The following is a 17,001-nucleotide window of genomic DNA, read 5'->3' as shown; positions in this document are numbered from 1 at the left end:
TTTATCCTGCCCTATTCAAAATCCTTCAGAACAAGGACAAGAAAGGTGAAGGGTGCTATTACTCAAAGGCATTTCAGAAAAGTTTGCTGATTTAGGTTCATGATGACATAAGCGTTAATTAAGCAATTCTGGATTCCTACACCTCAGTTCTACCTCTTGGAGACAAAGCATTACAAACTTACTCAAAAGTGAGTTTGTTTTAATGTCATAGCTGTAGCCTCCATTGTCTTCAACACAAGCTTCCTATAAATAGTTTTACACAGTCAAGTTGTGGTGGTGCTGGAGCATATATGTATTTATATATCAAACACATAAAACTTTATAATTTTAGCCCTATTCAAAAACTGGGAAAAAAAAACCCAAACCTGACACTTAAATTCCAAAAAGAGATTCTGTACTTTGTTTTTAAATGTTCATAAATTTCTGTTTGCCCTTTCCTCGTGACTGCAATAACAAAATGAGTTGCTTTATTTACAGTTATTCCCTATGTGGAATATAGGGATGATTTGAGTATGACTGGGAAAACATTTTTGAAGCAAAAATACAAAATTACATTTCACAAAAAAATAAGTTCAAATACATATTATACTATCATGCACACAATTACAGGATTCTAAAGACTTTTTTTCTAGGAATATGAAGAGAGACAAGGAACAGTTAGCACTCACCTGTCTCTGCACCCTGGGAGAAGCCGTATGTAGTAATGAGAAGAGGTCCTGGAGCAGAGTCAGCTGCTGAGCCAGATACTGCCGGCCTACATTGGAACCGCTCAACGCCAGGACCATTGACAGCAGTTCAAAGCAATAAGCGTCGGAAGAAGCATCTTCATCGCTAGGCTGCGAGTTGGCGTTCTCTTTGCTAGAGATGGCATGCTCCCATTCTTCACGCACACGGGTTGCCTCCATTCGTATGGCCTGGACTATGTGAGCACATACCTATCCAAACAGAATCCAAATACGTAATAACTCTTAAAAACTTTTAGAAAGTGAAAAAGGTTGTGTTTTATGTATCTTCTCAACTATGACTAAAATGGAAAGCCTGTGAAATCTGGCTTGTGCTTAAATTACTTTTCAACATACATTTGAATGAAGAATAAAATTTATAGTAAAGATTAGATAAAATCCTTTAGAATTAAGATTTAATACTGGATTTGCTCATCTTCATTCTGAAAAACTTCATTGAAATAGATCTTTTTTTTATTGTAGTTCCTGCCTTTTAATTTGCTTTTTACATAGAATTCAGGTTACAAAAAATACACACAAACCTGAAAGAAATACATTTATTCAACACCCACAAAAGAAAAGTACTTATTAAAAAGACTTAGTCTCTTGTTTAGTTTACTATCCAGGAAGCTTAAAAAATTTTAGAAACCATGTTTTCATTTTACCAATAGCATATTAAAAAGCATATTTAAGAAATTTTAAAGTTTGCTAATATGGGTGACAAAAAAGTAGATTCTGCATGACTTACTAATCTAACAAACTTCAGAATGAATCTAATACCTCTTGCATTACTGTGAAAAGCTTTACGGCAATGTTTGTCTTGTGACAGGTGTAATAAAGGTAATATAAAAGATGCTGTAGTTGGTATATTTAAAAAAACTAAGTATTCAGAAGAAAAAGAAAAAACATTTTCTAACTACTGCTTTATGTTAAGAAAAACAAAGATAAGTAAGAAAACCACAAACCCAAACTTTCATTAACTGCAGGAAAGAATAATTTAAGAATCTATGCACTAATTACCTTTTTAGGATTACATTTTATCAAACCTAAATACATTTTGATGACAGAAATGGGGAGAAAACATGCAAAACTAAATCTAAACTGTGTCACTGAACCTCTCCTAGAAATTTCAGTCTACTATTATGCTATTATTATCAGCAAACACGAATAAGTACCATTTACAACTCAATTCTAAAATTTCTTTTTAAATCGAGTCTAACAGGATAGAGTTTTTTATCCTATTAAAATGGATTTTTTCAGTGTCAATTTCAGCAGATTTTTCATATAAAATGTAGACACATACTATTTAAAATGTAAACCAAAATTTGATTATAAAGACCAACAGAAGAACTGAAAGTGTCAAGTGAAAGGTACTATGTTCACTGTTATTACAACACACAAACATTTAATCCTCAAAGCATTTCAGAATGAACAAACCTGCTTCTGCAAATTTGTCAGTTTGCTCCGGCTGAATATGATCCCTACCATGTGCTCCTTCAGGTCTGCATCAGATGTTGCCTTCATAAAAAGCATATTTAATATTAGATCAAGAATTTCAAGAATATTTCCTAATTATTGTAGCAATTAACATGGAACATCAACAAACTTTGTTCTAAAAGTTTGTAGCTTTCTGTTGCAGAGAAGTAAGATATATAAGATCAATTTAACTATGGTTAATGAATACCGCTTAGATGTATTTACTTTCTTTCTCTTTATAAGAGGAAATTTGAGCATGAAATAAAATAAAATAATCAATAAGCAAAACAAGTTAAGTATAATTATCTGAGATTCAGTCTCAAAGCAGTTCACGGAACATACTTTTCCAGTTATATATTTCACAATAAAAGAAACAGGGAACACATAATTAAATTACCATACAGCAGGTGTAAGAAAAATACACTTTTACAAAATGAATAATTCAGTCATGGAGCTTATTGCGACAAGGTACTGGGTAGAGCAAAACCATATATCATCTGAGAAACAAAATTACTTTCATGAAGGATCGTCCAATTTTGGCTATTGAACATGACAGCCCAGATACAGTGACCTTTTCAGGTACACTTCTTAAACTAATCCTTGCTGGAAGACAGGAGAATGTACTAGGTAAAAGAATACAAGTGCAGTTTCTTAATACTTTTTCTATAAACATCAACAGAGCCCCTCTTAAGGCACAACATCATAGGCAAGAAGGACTTTCAGATTGACTATTACTGCAAGCGTTAAGTACTTCTGTAACTGTAGGCATAATTTGCGCCACCATTGCTACGGTTTCCATTAAATGCATATTCTCCAATTATAATTTACTAATAAAATGATCAGTGATAACTTTTAAAAAATAAGCAATTGTGACATTTTACTTCTGTTTTGATCTGAAAATTATGTAGCATAGGACAAATACTGAAAATCATCCTGGATCATTTTTTCAGCAAAGTATTATTGATAGAATACAAATAAATACATTGTGTACTTTTTCTTCTCCTTCTGGGGAAGACAACAGTGCTTTTTCTTCTTGTTCTGGGGTTGGCTCAGCATCTCCAGAGATGAGTTTTCCAAATACCTGGAAGAAAGACAATTAGCTTATCTCAAAGACAAACTTGTGCAGATGTGACTTTTTACATTAAAACATAAAGCATTGAAAATCTACAATTTATAGTAACTTTTACTGTATAACACATCATTAAAATCCCACCTGGGATGTAATAAGTCGGAATACTCGCAGCGTCTCAGATTCACAGTTTCTTTGTTGAGCTACACTTGCAGAAATCTGGCCTGCTATTTTAATGCTTTCACCATCTTTCCATCCAAGAATTTTCACTTGTCGAACTCTTAGTGTATTCTCTGGACCCTTCAATTCAATTTTGATGATGTGATTATCACCCCCAGGAAGTTCACTTGTTACCCAGCCAATATGTCTTGAATCCAAGTCTACCTATTAAACAGGAATATAAAGATGGGAACTGACATTACATCAAACAAAAAGTCACCTACCTCTAAAACAAAACCCATCATATACCACTGGAACCAATCCAGTGTTTGCTATGAAATTTTTATCCTGAGCAGTAAGACTACGATTTTTAATTATAAAAATATTCAACCTCATGAATTCAGATTAAAAAAAAATCCCAAACTTAAAAAAATGACATATAGCCATTTATTTTTTGTCTTTAAAGCCTATTAAAAATAGTGGCCTATCTATCCCTTTTATCTAAGCAACAGTTCACATATTCAAAAAAACACTTTGAACTAATATTTGCTCACTGCTTTTACTTAAAAAAAAAAAAGCCACCATAATTTAACTGAAAATATAACACACAATTATCAGTAGTTAAGTTATTTCATCCCTGTTCAGATAAACGCTTGCCAAAGAAATTGTAACTCTTTGGACGTCAATGTCTGATATCCTTATCAACAGATGCAGGGCTTAATAACTGTAAAAAAGACAGATGAAATGTATCAAATTAAGTTTATTAAAATAAATATGGTTTAAAAAAAAAAGAATTTAATTAATGTTATAGGATTTAAACTGTGATGTCACTACTGGAAGCCAAAAACCGATAGGGTGCAGTGCCTTACATCATGGATCAGAGCAACGTGAGTAGGCCTAAGCCATGAGCCAAGTGAGCCCTCTTCTCATATCCACAGGCTCATTTATAATCAAGCTAATATTTGTTGTTTCCTATTTCTACACTAATTCTCAGTGTCTGCATTGAACTGTGCTGCAGCAGAGAAGTCTGACTTTTTTTTCTTTAAATACCATGAGACAGGGTATGCATGAGTTAGGGTATAGTATGTGGGTGTGTTTCAAGATAAAAAACCTGTTGGAGAAGTGTCAGAGGACTGTTCAGCAAAGAGGGAGCAAAGCTGAACCAAGTCTTGCCTGCCTTTTGGGAGTAAAACATCCCTGGAAAATTGCCTGGGCACTGTGAGTAGACAGAAACAAGGCCAGGGAGCAAGCTAACAAGCTGTATGAACGATCACGAGTCCAGTGCTTGAGCTCTGCCGTGGCCTGCTTTTATTTAGCTGGATAGCCAGGCATATCAAGTCAGTCTTCTCACAAAAAAAAATTCTCCAAGAGGGGTGTGTCTGTGTTCATCTATATTTTCTATCTCTATATATAGATTCACAGAGAAACACACACACAAACTTTTATCTGTATATATATACACACACACTCTCACACTTCACCGTTTAGTACAAGTCCACTGTACCAAAGTTTTGTTTCTTCAGATTTATAACATCTTTTGGAGCTGTATCTTTCCCTTAAATGCTCTCTGAGGATAAGAGGTAAAGAAAAGCAAACCATCTCTCTGTAATAAGACAATGCTGCTTCTTGAAGAATTTTACCACTGACTGTCAATAATCCAAATAATAAAGTTTTGAGCCCAAAATGGTAACTGCCTGCTTGAAACCTTAAATATGTTTGATAGGTTACATCAGTGTCAAAACACAAAACCTCATTCTCTGTGTAGAAAACATGCCTCTGTCGTTTGGCTTAGAAACAGAAGTACAAACACTGAATACCATTCTGAACTTGAGTCTCCGGACAGAAGTTTTCAGCTACCTGAAGCTGAGAACTAAAATGGCACAGTAAAATGTGTGTTATAAATGTGTGTTAGACCATGTAACTAGAAAAACTTGTGTTGAGGGTAAATGATTTATTTTCTTCTTTCTCGTGGCATTCTACTTCTCCTAACTCTTAAGCTGCATTCCTCTAACGAAAAATGGTTCCATGAAGCAGATAAAAAAGGCAATGACAATGCAACACTAAGAAGCCAGGCATCAGAATATCTAACAGTGTGTAATACTACTTAATGCAATTATTTCAGGTCTATTCAGATATAAGTACCCTGCAAGAAATCAAACAGCTTGTTAGACCTTATAAAACACAACCTAAACAAGTGTTTTTTGGAAACCTTCTACATGATCACTTATCCTTTCAGCTGTAGTAATTTAAAAAAAAAAATCTAAGGAACATTTTATATTACCTTGTTCTGTTTCAGTAAAAGAGTAAAAGCTTGATCAATGTTCAATATATATGACTGAATTCTGTCATTAATAATACAGTATTTTCCAAGAATATTATGATGCCTGATACTTGTAAAATAATTTATCTACCATAGGAAATGGTAACTATTTGCTTAGAAAATCTCTGCTACATGCAGTCAAAAAATGACAGTTTTTCAATGTCAACTGTTAAAATGTTTACCTGCTTTATTCTGCAGAGATCTTCTACTGCCTTGCCAGTTAGGAAGGTCATTGAAGTCACCTTGTTCTGCAACAGACAAGCAAAATAAGAACAAAACACTTCACCTGAGAACTAATACAGAAGAAATAGTCAGAATAAGAGAGTACGTACATAAAACATCTAGAAAATAGTCTGGATTTTATGAAAACTCCTTATTTGAATGTTTCTACAGAAATTGTGAGCAGGAAAAGTAATTTATGAAATAATTAAATGCTTGAAAATGCATCTGAAATTGAACATGCCACTGAGAATTAAGTTTCCCAGTCTCAGGTTCATGCAAACTGCCAGTTTAGTTGGATTGGTCTGATCAGATCAGGTACTGCTTTCAAAACCACAGGAATTAGAAACTTTACCTTGAAGTGTGAGCTTCTGAATTAGAATTACAAACTGAACTGGACAAAGAAAATTATGGTTCTTGATTGATAAATATATACAACTTTGACTATGCACCTTCAATGAGAGACATTTCATATCATTTTCCTCTTACCCCAAGATCCCTGGAATTGTCTACATGAACACACACATAACGTGCATTGATTCCTTTTACACAGTTAATTGTGATGTTTTTAGTTTTGTTTTTATCTTCATCTCCTGACTCCCAAAACGTTTCTGTAGACCCATCTGTTAAACTACCAATCATGGCAGGTCGGCTTGATGTTTTAATGTCAACAATGCTGGTTAGGTCTTTTAGACAAACCACTATACACAGTTCCTGTGAAAACAAATGAAAACATTTAAAATACCTGAAAGTAAGCCCAAATACAAGCATTATTTACAATCTTCAAAACCATACAGACATTTCTGTTCTGAGGAATATGCTCTCTGAATTAAAGAAGAAATTTGTCATTTATTGGTTCAAATTATTCAGCCCTTTAAACCAAAGGAAATCTTAATAGCTAACAGCTGAATATATTAGTAAATGGAAGAAAAAACTTTAAAGAAATTCATCAGGAGTATTAATCTGTGCTCCTCAGAATAACAGAAGAAAAAAGATATAATCAAGTAAGAACTAGAAGTACACGGCATTTAAAAAATGAACTAACTCAATGAACCAAATGAATTAACTAAATGAACTATAAGAGATTCCCAAATACTGTACTTGCAAACAAGTACTTACAAGCACTGCTCCAAAATTTAGGTTTGAGTGACATACAGGCTAAGGGTCAATATTCGAACCTCTAAAGCTAAATATGAGAACCTGAATATCAGCAACAAGATCCCAAACTGAGATACATTGAAGGAAATATGACATCGCAATAAAGAATGTTTTAATTCAAACATAATGATCATAGGAAGTACAGGCTGTTCACAATTGATCTCTGCTTCTGAGAGGTGTAATACTTGCCTGATTCATGACTTCAAAACCAGACTGAATACTGATACTAAAACTCTCTTCACTATCTCCATCATCAGATTTAGACAAAATATTGTTGATATGATGAAAAACATTGCTTTGGTGCAGGAACTGGTGATCCGATTGTTTGAATTTGAGACTCCAGCACCTGAAAACACATTCAGTGGACTTTCAAATTTTGGAATATTGTTTAAAAGACATAACCTACCAGTGAAATTATTAATTACATTTTTGCTTCTCAAAATATTTTCTATAAACCTTTAACTTCAAATTTTTGCAGGATCTTAAGTGTTTCTATGCATCATTTTGAGGAAGGCAAGAGTAAATTTTTTCTTAGAACTTTAACAGTGAACAGGATAATTATTATTCAATTTGTATCTTTGGGACAGATATACAGGCAAAATTTCAAACAGTTTAAGGATACTATTCAGATGACAGATTTCTGAGCAAAAGGTATTATGCTACCATGCACATACACACAGATACTACCATATTATTCAATAGTATGGGTTTTTTTTCATAGTGGATCCAGTACAGAATTAAGAGCAAAAAAATTTTTCTCTAAAAAGTCTCATACTATTATTTGTTTGTATAAACACATACATACACCTTTTACATATATCTTTCCTATGCTTAAGGACAGACATGCTCCTTTTCACACAGGCATATAAAGTTGTTTCAAACTTCCTACCTTCATCACAAAATCTTTTCATCTATAATGTTACAACGTTTCCAGCCTTTTAAGAACTTTCTTAATTTGTACTTACCTTAAGGCCATTTGCTGTAATGCACTACCACTGGGAAGAGACATCATAAGATCAGAGATTGTCTGGAGAAGGCGATGAAAAGTGTGGGGTAATGGGTGAGCTGCTTCGCCAGCAATCACTATATCTGACAGAGGATGTTCACATACTCTCGTGTCTTTTTCCTAAGACGCAAAGCAATTTGTATGCTGTTAACAGACTTTCAGAGAAAAAAAGTTAAATAAATAGAAATAAAAACATAGAATTAAAAACACTCATGATAGTTGGTTTAAGAATAACTGCAACAATCCCATAATGAATGTCAACTTCAAAGCAGTTCCTGTCAGAGAATTTTTACAATAACAAGTTACACATGAACACCAAACAAGGAATTTCAGAAGTATACTGTATACTACCACGTACTTCTCATGATCTAAAGATGTGAAACATTACAGTGCAATAATTTGAAAGAAACAAACAAATAAACTAGGAAAAAATAACATATTCCAGCTGTTAATAACAACTTTTTTGAGCAGCAAAAACCAGCCATAACAAACTTGCTAATTAAGCTAAGGTTATCAGCTGCTTTATTTTATTAGAGCTGTGAAAATGATGATTCTTAGTTAAGGTATGTCAAAACAGCTGTGCATTGGGAGCCAAGTTCCACTGGGCAGTGGGTACAAAGGCAGTGGCAGAAGAGAAAAGAGGGTGGGCGCCAGCATGGTGTGTTATGGGGACTAGTGGCAGAGAAAGCGAGGGAGGTTCTGCTCACAATATCCTGTTCAGAAGGCAGGGAAAGACTCCTCTATGAAGGATACAAACTGTTTCCTCTGCTGCTTTGTTTAAAAGAAAATCTGATCCTGCTTGAACCATGGAACCCAGCTGCATGTCCCCAACATACTGACATGCAAAGCCATTTTAAACCCATTAAATTGTCTACGTACATTCTTGCAAGTAGATTTCCCATGGATCTCGACTGCTTGAATGCCTAGAAATGCTATGGTATTATTTGAAATGAATTTTAGGCACATGCTCACCTAGACAAGAATCATCAAACCAGACATTTCTCTGTATTTTCCTGGAGGGTGTAATGTGGTAAAGTGTACTCAGCGTATGAAGTAGGAAGCATGAGATTGAACTCTACACTAAATATAATCAATTATTCGGAAAAAAGTTCAAAGCCTAGGTATTCACCTTCCCCCCAAGGATCCTATCTACACAGATATCCTCCCGCTTCCCTCCATCTCCTCTGCAGCTTAGCAATTCTTGCATTTTGTTTTGCTTTAGCAAGGACATTGCCCTTGAACCTACATCTTATGTGTTAAACCATTTATGGTTCTAGATCCCCATCACCCATTTTTACAGAATTCATCACTGGGATTTCTCACCCTCTCCCAGTATATTAAAAGAATGTGTAAAAATATTTCACATAAGGAAATGAATCCCAGTTGTGGAAAAGCACCAAACTGCCTTGGATTTATTACATTGTGCACATATATTTACATGGGTATTTTTATCATATGATCATACTACTGAAGGAAGATGTTGTGATTTGAATATACATCACCTAAGTGATATTTAACAGTTAGTTGAAAACTGTTGCCAGTTTCTTGTATGCCATGAAATTAGTCATCTTAGCCAAGTGACCAAGGGGAATTTTTAAAGTCCCCCCTCCATTATATCAAAAGAGAAGCAGCATTCCCACCAGGGCAGAAATGGCATATTTTAACATTTCTTTCTCATGTCCTTTACCTTTCAGTCAGTCATTATCCAAACTACAGCTAAGACAGTATTTGTTTATTCTTTTATACAGTAAAGGTTCTTATTTTGGAGGCTGACCAGCATAGGGACCAGTGGGAACACATTTCCCTCACTCTAGCAATGCTTTTGATGTAGCAGTTGAAATTATTACAAGGCAGAAAATTGTTGGAGACAAACACAGAAACAATATTCAGAATACAATACACAGAGCTACTGCAAATCAGCTTTAATGTATACATACAATTATAAATAAAATACAATCTGCACACTTGAAAGCAGAATTAGAAATTTTCATGTTCATAAGTAACATGGAAAAGTTGATATCCCACACAAAATGTAGGACAAGATTACAGTTGCTTTGTAAATAACTGTAGCAATGTGCCAGGGCTGCAATGCTGAAAAGACTCATTGTGGACATAATAATGTTTTCAACCAGAGCTAAATCTAGAGATTGTATGAAGATACCTTTTGGAAGAGTGAGATGTTAGACTATACCATTTTACATGCTACATTTTCAGAACTAACTATAGATCTTTCTTAAATCACTAAATTAACTATATGTAGTGTATATATAATTACTTATATATATTTTTAAATATATTTATGTAACTAAATTAACTATAGATTTTCAGAATTAACTATAGACTTTTTTTAAAGCACTTAAAGACACAGCAGACCAAACAACAAAGCGTCTCTGAAAAATATTTTCTCTTTTCTCTCTTCTTTTTGGGGGGCAAAGGAAGAATAAAAAGCAAACAGTAGATTTTGTTATTGGATTAGCAATGTGCTTGTGCTTTTTTTTTCTTCTTTCCCATGAATACTCACAAAAAATAATGCATTAAAAGACTGTAATTCATTATCACACAAAATCTGGCAATTTTAGAAGAAAAATGAATTAATCTATAACTATCAAAAGAGTTAACTACAATTTAAGAATTTTCATTCCGTAATTAAGGTTCTGTTTCACAGAAAGAGGATTAAGGTTTTGTTCTGTGTTTTTTTTTTAAATACATAATAAAAATATTTCTAAATTGACTACAAAATCAACAGAGATACTGTATTTATGAAAAGAATGCTGAACCTCACTTACTTGTTCTGCATTTTCTTTATTTGATTTGTTTTCTTCATCCTCCTCTTCTTCAGGCTCTACAGGTGCAGGAGTCAGGGAAGCCACAAAATGCCATAAAATATCATGAAGAGAAGTTGTTTGAATGACATTACAAAGAAGCCAGTTGAAAGCCTAACATGAAACACAAACAAAGAGTCACCAATTGGTTAGCAAACGTGGAGTAAAACCATTTCTTAAACCATTTATGTAAGGAGGTGCACTGATGCTTTTGGACAGGGAAATAATGCAGAGGTCTTCAAGTAAGACACATCACTCTGCAGCTAAAACAGTTTATTAAAATGACAACTATATTACAGGGGACATAGCAAAGTAATTCACAAACACCATACACAAAAATAAGTTATTTGAAAAAAGCTTTAAGGATGAAAAAGCAAAGTTGTTATGTATTTTCAGAGATTATTACAGGATGAGGTGGCAGTACTCCTTATTATTCAAACTGATTAACAAAGTAAAGATCCTTTTTAATTTAGAACTCTGTAGGCTGAAATTTGGTTTCTTTGTTTGGTCTCTGCCATTGACTGAATTAAACAAAACAATTCAACCACTTCAAAAAAAAAAAAAATCAACATAGTGGGGAAAAAAAGGTTTTTAAAAATTGTAGCATTCTTATATGCTTCTAAAAGCCACAATGTTTCTGCACATTGATGTTTGGAAATCTGATGGGTGGTGCTTAACAACAGAGGTGTGTTTTTTACTTTATCTGAGAAAATCCACCTATATTTTCACATGTTACAAATACTTGAAAAATACCCATGCTGTATACAAGTTCAGAAGAAACTTTACTAAAGCTTAGCTGAAATAAAAAAAAATGGTCTCAATAAGGATGTCTCTTGCAGCTTTTATTGAAGCAATTGAACTTTAATGGATCTTTTGGTTGCTCATTCACTATCTACATAACAGGGGTAGCATTCACCCATCTCAGAAGGAAGTTGTGAAATAACTAGATATTAACAGCACCAAAACAATTCTAAAGAAAGAATACTCAGTCCAAGATTTGAAAAAGGAATGACAAGTAAGACCAGGGAGTTGCTGAGCAGGTGAGGAAAAAACAGTATTTGTATAATTGATTTTTGCAGCCTTAGTAATATTCTTTTATCAGAGACTTTCCACACAACAGATAAACTACTGAAGAAGGTTTACAGGCAATATGTTTGTATTCATAACTTTTAGAGTTAATAACACAAGTGAACTTTTAGAATAAGTTTACTGCATGTCACAAAATAATCTCTTTTTTGTATTTTAATCCATATAAAAATTCTTTAAAAAAATTCTGAGACAGAATTTACAAATGTCTTATTTTCAACATAGAAGGTCCATTAGTACATTAATACCTCCATGGCAAAGACGCGGCAAGCAGATTTCCGTAAGGCTTGTTTCATTGCTATTTCAAGTCCTTCCAGATCATGATGCTGGATTACAAATGCCAATACCGGCCACTGGAAATTTCTCTCTCCTTTGGAAAGAGAGCTGTGGGCGGAGATTAACCGAGAAAGTTCAGGAGATGGATGTCTCAGGAGAGAGGACCCCACTTCTATTCAAAAGCATAAAAATATGCATACATTAGATTCTTTGTGCATTTTAATTTATAGCCACAGTAAAAATAAAAAGCAATAGAGCAATTTTAGACTGGATATTTTTGTTCAATTTTTCTATGAGAAAAATGTGTTAAAAAAAACCCCACCAATGTGGAAAAATGATGCTTCAACTAAGAAAGAAAATACCACTTTAAATTTTAAATCAAGCACAAAAGATGCACCACAAATTTCAGAACCGCAGTAATTCCTGAGCTGCTGTTAGGCTAATCCTGTGCAGATTAACAAACAGCTAATGTTTATTAATAAATAAGAAATAAAAGCCATTACATTTATTTATAAAAAATTATGTTTGTCTGCAGTTTCCAAGAACAACTGCAAATCCAGTGCCATATCCTTGAATATTTTTTGACTGCTTCTGATGTCTGTGCTCTTACCCGCATCTCCACTGTTGACTCGTCTCCTAGGGATTGCCTTTACACGTGCTGGCAAAATTGAGTGCTGTTTGTCATATTCTGATGCAACAACTGAATATGATCTTTGAAAGACTGTACGCTTCGCAAGATCTGTATCTGTTATTGGACTGGTTTCCAAACTACAAAGAAATCAGTGAAGTTAAAGACCCATTAACAAATATATAGAGTATACTTGAATTATACGTAAATAAAGACACACGCATTTCATAATGACAATGCTACTACTGCATGAAAGTTTGTCTTATGTACCTAATAACTGTTTTAATGCTGGAAAGGAAGGAACACGTATTAGAATTACATGTGGTGAAAAAGCATACAAGTGCTTTATAAACAAATGTAATGATGTACATGGTAAGTTCCAAGAATTTATAGGTATATTTCAGAGAGAATACAAACATTCAGATCATGCCTGAACTGAAGTTTCAGATCAAATTTGCCCTAAGAATGCATGTGAAAACATCTACGGAGTGAATTTTTAATATGCAAGCCAACTGAAATTTAGAACTTTATGTGAAGTAAAAGTTTCTAACATTATTAGACTTAAAGCCAATTTTCAATTGCTATGGCTATGCCTCTGACATGTTTTACTCCTTACCTTCAGTGGACCTCTTACAGTCTGCAGAAGAACTCCCAGTTTATGCTGTCCCTATAGGCCTCAGAAGACCATGGTGTCCACAGTTTTAATAAAGGAATATACCAATACAATGCACTCTTAAGGAGGTTTGTTAGAAAAATTCTATTTCCGAAAAGACTACATTGTAGATTGCAGTATTCCAACAAACTGTTTTTGCAGTCAGTATAAAATATAACAGATTGAGATAACATTAAAAGCAAGTTTTCTCTTCATTGCATCCTCATTACAATATGAGGAATCGCTGTTTGACATCTGAAAACACCGAGCATCTGAATTGATTCTAGACTATTATTAAGTAACAGTAAGAGCCTTTTTTTCCCTGGCAAAACAAAAAAATTCTGTAATTGCTTGAAGTAGATTATAGTTACTTAATGACATAAGAAACTGGCTTAACCTGACAGAAACCATCTAGCACTCTTGGTCCTAGATAGCATTAAGTTGTCATTTCTTCAGTGACATTTTAACTTTCCACAGAAAGCAGCAGAAACATTTGCTTTGAAAAATGTAAGGTAGTGAAATTCCCTTGTGTTCAAACTTCCCTTCAGAATGAAATCCTGAAAGGAGGATAACAGCTACCTCCTTTCAAAAAAGTCGTTGATCTGCACTAGACTCAGTTGTGTTAAAGAACAGAAATACATTGCTACATTTTCAAGGAGTTCACAACAGCTACGGTCCTTGGACCATTGCTCTTTAGAGATCACTTCTGCAGTTCTGGAGATTCTGGAAAAAATGTCTTTGTCTCTACAGCCTGGAGTAAGGGCTATGGATAAATTTCCCTGAGGTATGCTAAGAGTCCTTATCAACTTCTGAACATTTTTTTTTTTCATATTTAGGTTGTAAACCCAAGACCTTTCTAGAGAGAAGCAACTGGTTTGCATCACAGTTAAAAGCTTCAAATCCAATTTGCAAACTTGCATTGCTACTGGTTGAAAATATACCTGATATGCTATGATTCACTGAAGATATTTTTCTTATGACAGCTTCGTATGTTTTTGGCTTTTTTGCTGCCATTTCAGGGATTGATCTGGACTGATCTGATACTTTAGCTACTTAACTACAGCAATATTTTTCTTTTCTTTTTAAATCAGTGTTATGCTAATGCTTTAGCATTTGTATGTAGTACCTAGAATTACAAGGAAGTACCTTGGGGGCATAGATTTCATGTTACTCTCTGGCTCTTCAAAGACATTTGGGCTTGCATCAGGAGTAACCGAGATGTACGGTGCAGGTACTGAAGTTGAGCGCAGGTACCTCATCTCATCCTGGAAGAGGTTGTCATCCTGGTACCCAACAAAATTTTCATGATGATGCCTACATCAAATTAGATTTTTAAATCAGGATTAAGGATTACAAGTTCCTGAAACACACACATACACAGAAGTCCTTTGCCAATACATTTAGCCAGCCAACGCTATTCATTTACTCCTCACCGAATGCATTTAAGCTGGTTGTGACTTACAAGTGTTAGTAGAAAATATAATGGCATTTTCAACCAACGTGGAGTGGGGATCACCCTTTTCTACCTTTTAGTATTTTCATTAGGTATTTCCATTATGTATTTTAGTCCCAAATGTCTATCCATTATAAACATGAGACACTACAGTGAAAGCTACTTTGAAATACCAACTAAGCACAAGTCTTCTGGTTTCCTTCCTACTATTTTTAACTGTGAAGAGAAAAAAGTAGCACATATGTCTGCTACCAACACACTAAGTTAAACTCTTCAGGAAATTCTAAATTCTTTGGACAGAAATTAAACTGTTGTTAAAAAATACTTAGCATCCAAAAGCTGCTCAGGGTATATTTGACTGTTGAAGCAAATACAATTTAAGAAATTGAACAAGATCATGGAAACGGAAGAGAAAGAACAAAAAATATCATAAAGAATTAGGAAAATATGTATTTTTCTATGTAAATTTTAGTTTAGTTTATACACACATTTTTATCCAACACTATAAATAGATGAGTATTAAGATCAATATTCATGTATTTCCTTTAATTACCTTGCTAAAGTCTGTAGATAGAGACATGGCATTTTAATGGGAAAGTCTTCAGAAATTCCTTCTTTGACACTGGGAAGCTGAGATTGGAATGCTTTTGCAGGGTGATAGCAGAGGATACTGGGCTCAGCAGCACTACTCAGTGACAGTAAATACAGTGCATTGGCTTTAATCACTTGATGAGCTTCCATAGTTGGCAAGGCACGAGGAGTCTTAACTTGCATTGGTTTTCTCCTAGATTGTTTAATCTAGAGAAATTAAAAAAGGTATATTTAAATTATACTTCATCACAGGAAAAGCTGACAATGTCACTTATACTAAAGTTGCTTGATTCTTCCTGTTATAAAATGTTTTCTATTACAAAATGGCACTTCTATTACTTTCATAACTTGGCAAACTTTTAATAAACAGCTGAAAGTTTTGATGTTTATCTCAGAATGAATTTTGTGTGCAAAAAGTTTCAACAAATTTAGTTTCAAAAATAAAGTTAAATTAGCATTGTTCTGCTTATCTTAAAACCTCAACTTATTTGTATACTTTAAGCAGGAATTTGAAATTGGTCATGGATGACCAATACAAGAACAACACTTTTCATACTATTCCCATTAAAAATTGCTCTAGTTTGCCCAGTGTTTGGCATCTGTATCCAATGATCTGGATGATTAAGATCATTAAATAAACTATAAACGTATAAAGTTAAAACAGTAGTCATATTTCAGTAAACAAAACAGAATTCAAACTTAAATAAACTGACACATACTTTTAAAAATTAGGTACTACATCCTACACTGCAGTTGTATTGGGATAAAAAAGAAAATTACTTTACAAATTTGAAAACACTACTGTCTGAAGGGAAGAAATCTGGTCAGAAGCAATCAGCAAAGTTTCTATCTTATTATTTAAACCTATCAATGACATAAGTGGATATTCCAAAACGTTCCAAAATTCTTAAATTCCAAATTCTTTAAACTGGCCCTACCTTATTTTAAAGTTGTGAACACAGTATTATTAAGCAGGTAGAGAGCTACACATATGAGTAACGGATGAAAATACCTTCTCTCTTGCTGCTGCTTGCTTTTCACGGAGATATTTTTCTCTGCATCGATCGCAAACCAAATACCAAGTGCTTCCTCCAATACCACCATCACCACAATTACCAGCCCATCCTCCACAGAAGTGCCCAATGCTATTATAACCTTGGCCACCTGCATAACGGCCACAACCTACATCAGGGAAAAAGATGGAAAAAAAAAGTTATTTGAAAAGAAGGATTATTATTACATTATTTATTACTGTAAAAGAGGGATGGAGACGAGGAAGAAAGACGCTTGCCTCTCCCTGGCCTAATTTTCTCCTTTTCCGTATCTCTGAACCAACTGAAAAACAAGGTGCGTGTCGCACGTGT

The 17,001-nt window shown here is 34.0% G+C and overlaps 1 protein-coding gene across 14 annotated transcripts in view; it reads right to left on the bottom strand.

Annotated features, from left to right (window-relative positions):
- Window positions 1-17,001, bottom strand: part of MYCBP2 (MYC binding protein 2) — a 204,691-nt gene that overhangs the window by 19,882 nt on the left and 167,808 nt on the right. For 13 of the 14 annotated variants that reach the window (XM_068395507.1, XM_068395513.1, XM_068395510.1 and 10 more), the window contains 14 exons: window positions 16,650-16,819; window positions 15,600-15,844; window positions 14,740-14,907; window positions 12,924-13,081; window positions 12,286-12,485; window positions 10,916-11,065; window positions 8,089-8,249; window positions 7,313-7,469; window positions 6,455-6,679; window positions 5,929-5,994; window positions 3,412-3,651; window positions 3,181-3,279; window positions 2,160-2,240; window positions 669-935 (listed from right to left, as the gene is read on the bottom strand). In XM_068395507.1, the coding sequence (XP_068251608.1) occupies window positions 669-935; window positions 2,160-2,240; window positions 3,181-3,279; window positions 3,412-3,651; window positions 5,929-5,994; window positions 6,455-6,679; window positions 7,313-7,469; window positions 8,089-8,249; window positions 10,916-11,065; window positions 12,286-12,485; window positions 12,924-13,081; window positions 14,740-14,907; window positions 15,600-15,844; window positions 16,650-16,819 (2,387 nt within the window). The remainder of the gene's footprint in view (window positions 1-668; window positions 936-2,159; window positions 2,241-3,180; window positions 3,280-3,411; window positions 3,652-5,928; window positions 5,995-6,454; window positions 6,680-7,312; window positions 7,470-8,088; window positions 8,250-10,915; window positions 11,066-12,285; window positions 12,486-12,923; window positions 13,082-14,739; window positions 14,908-15,599; window positions 15,845-16,649; window positions 16,820-17,001) is intronic. The other variant, XM_068395508.1, reaches the window with a different exon arrangement.

This window comes from Nyctibius grandis, chromosome 2 (assembly GCF_013368605.1).
Source record: "Nyctibius grandis isolate bNycGra1 chromosome 2, bNycGra1.pri, whole genome shotgun sequence".
Taxonomy (NCBI): domain Eukaryota; kingdom Metazoa; phylum Chordata; class Aves; order Nyctibiiformes; family Nyctibiidae; genus Nyctibius; species Nyctibius grandis.
Note: the sequence above shows the minus strand (reverse complement) of the source record. Positions and strands in the feature narration are given on the sequence as shown.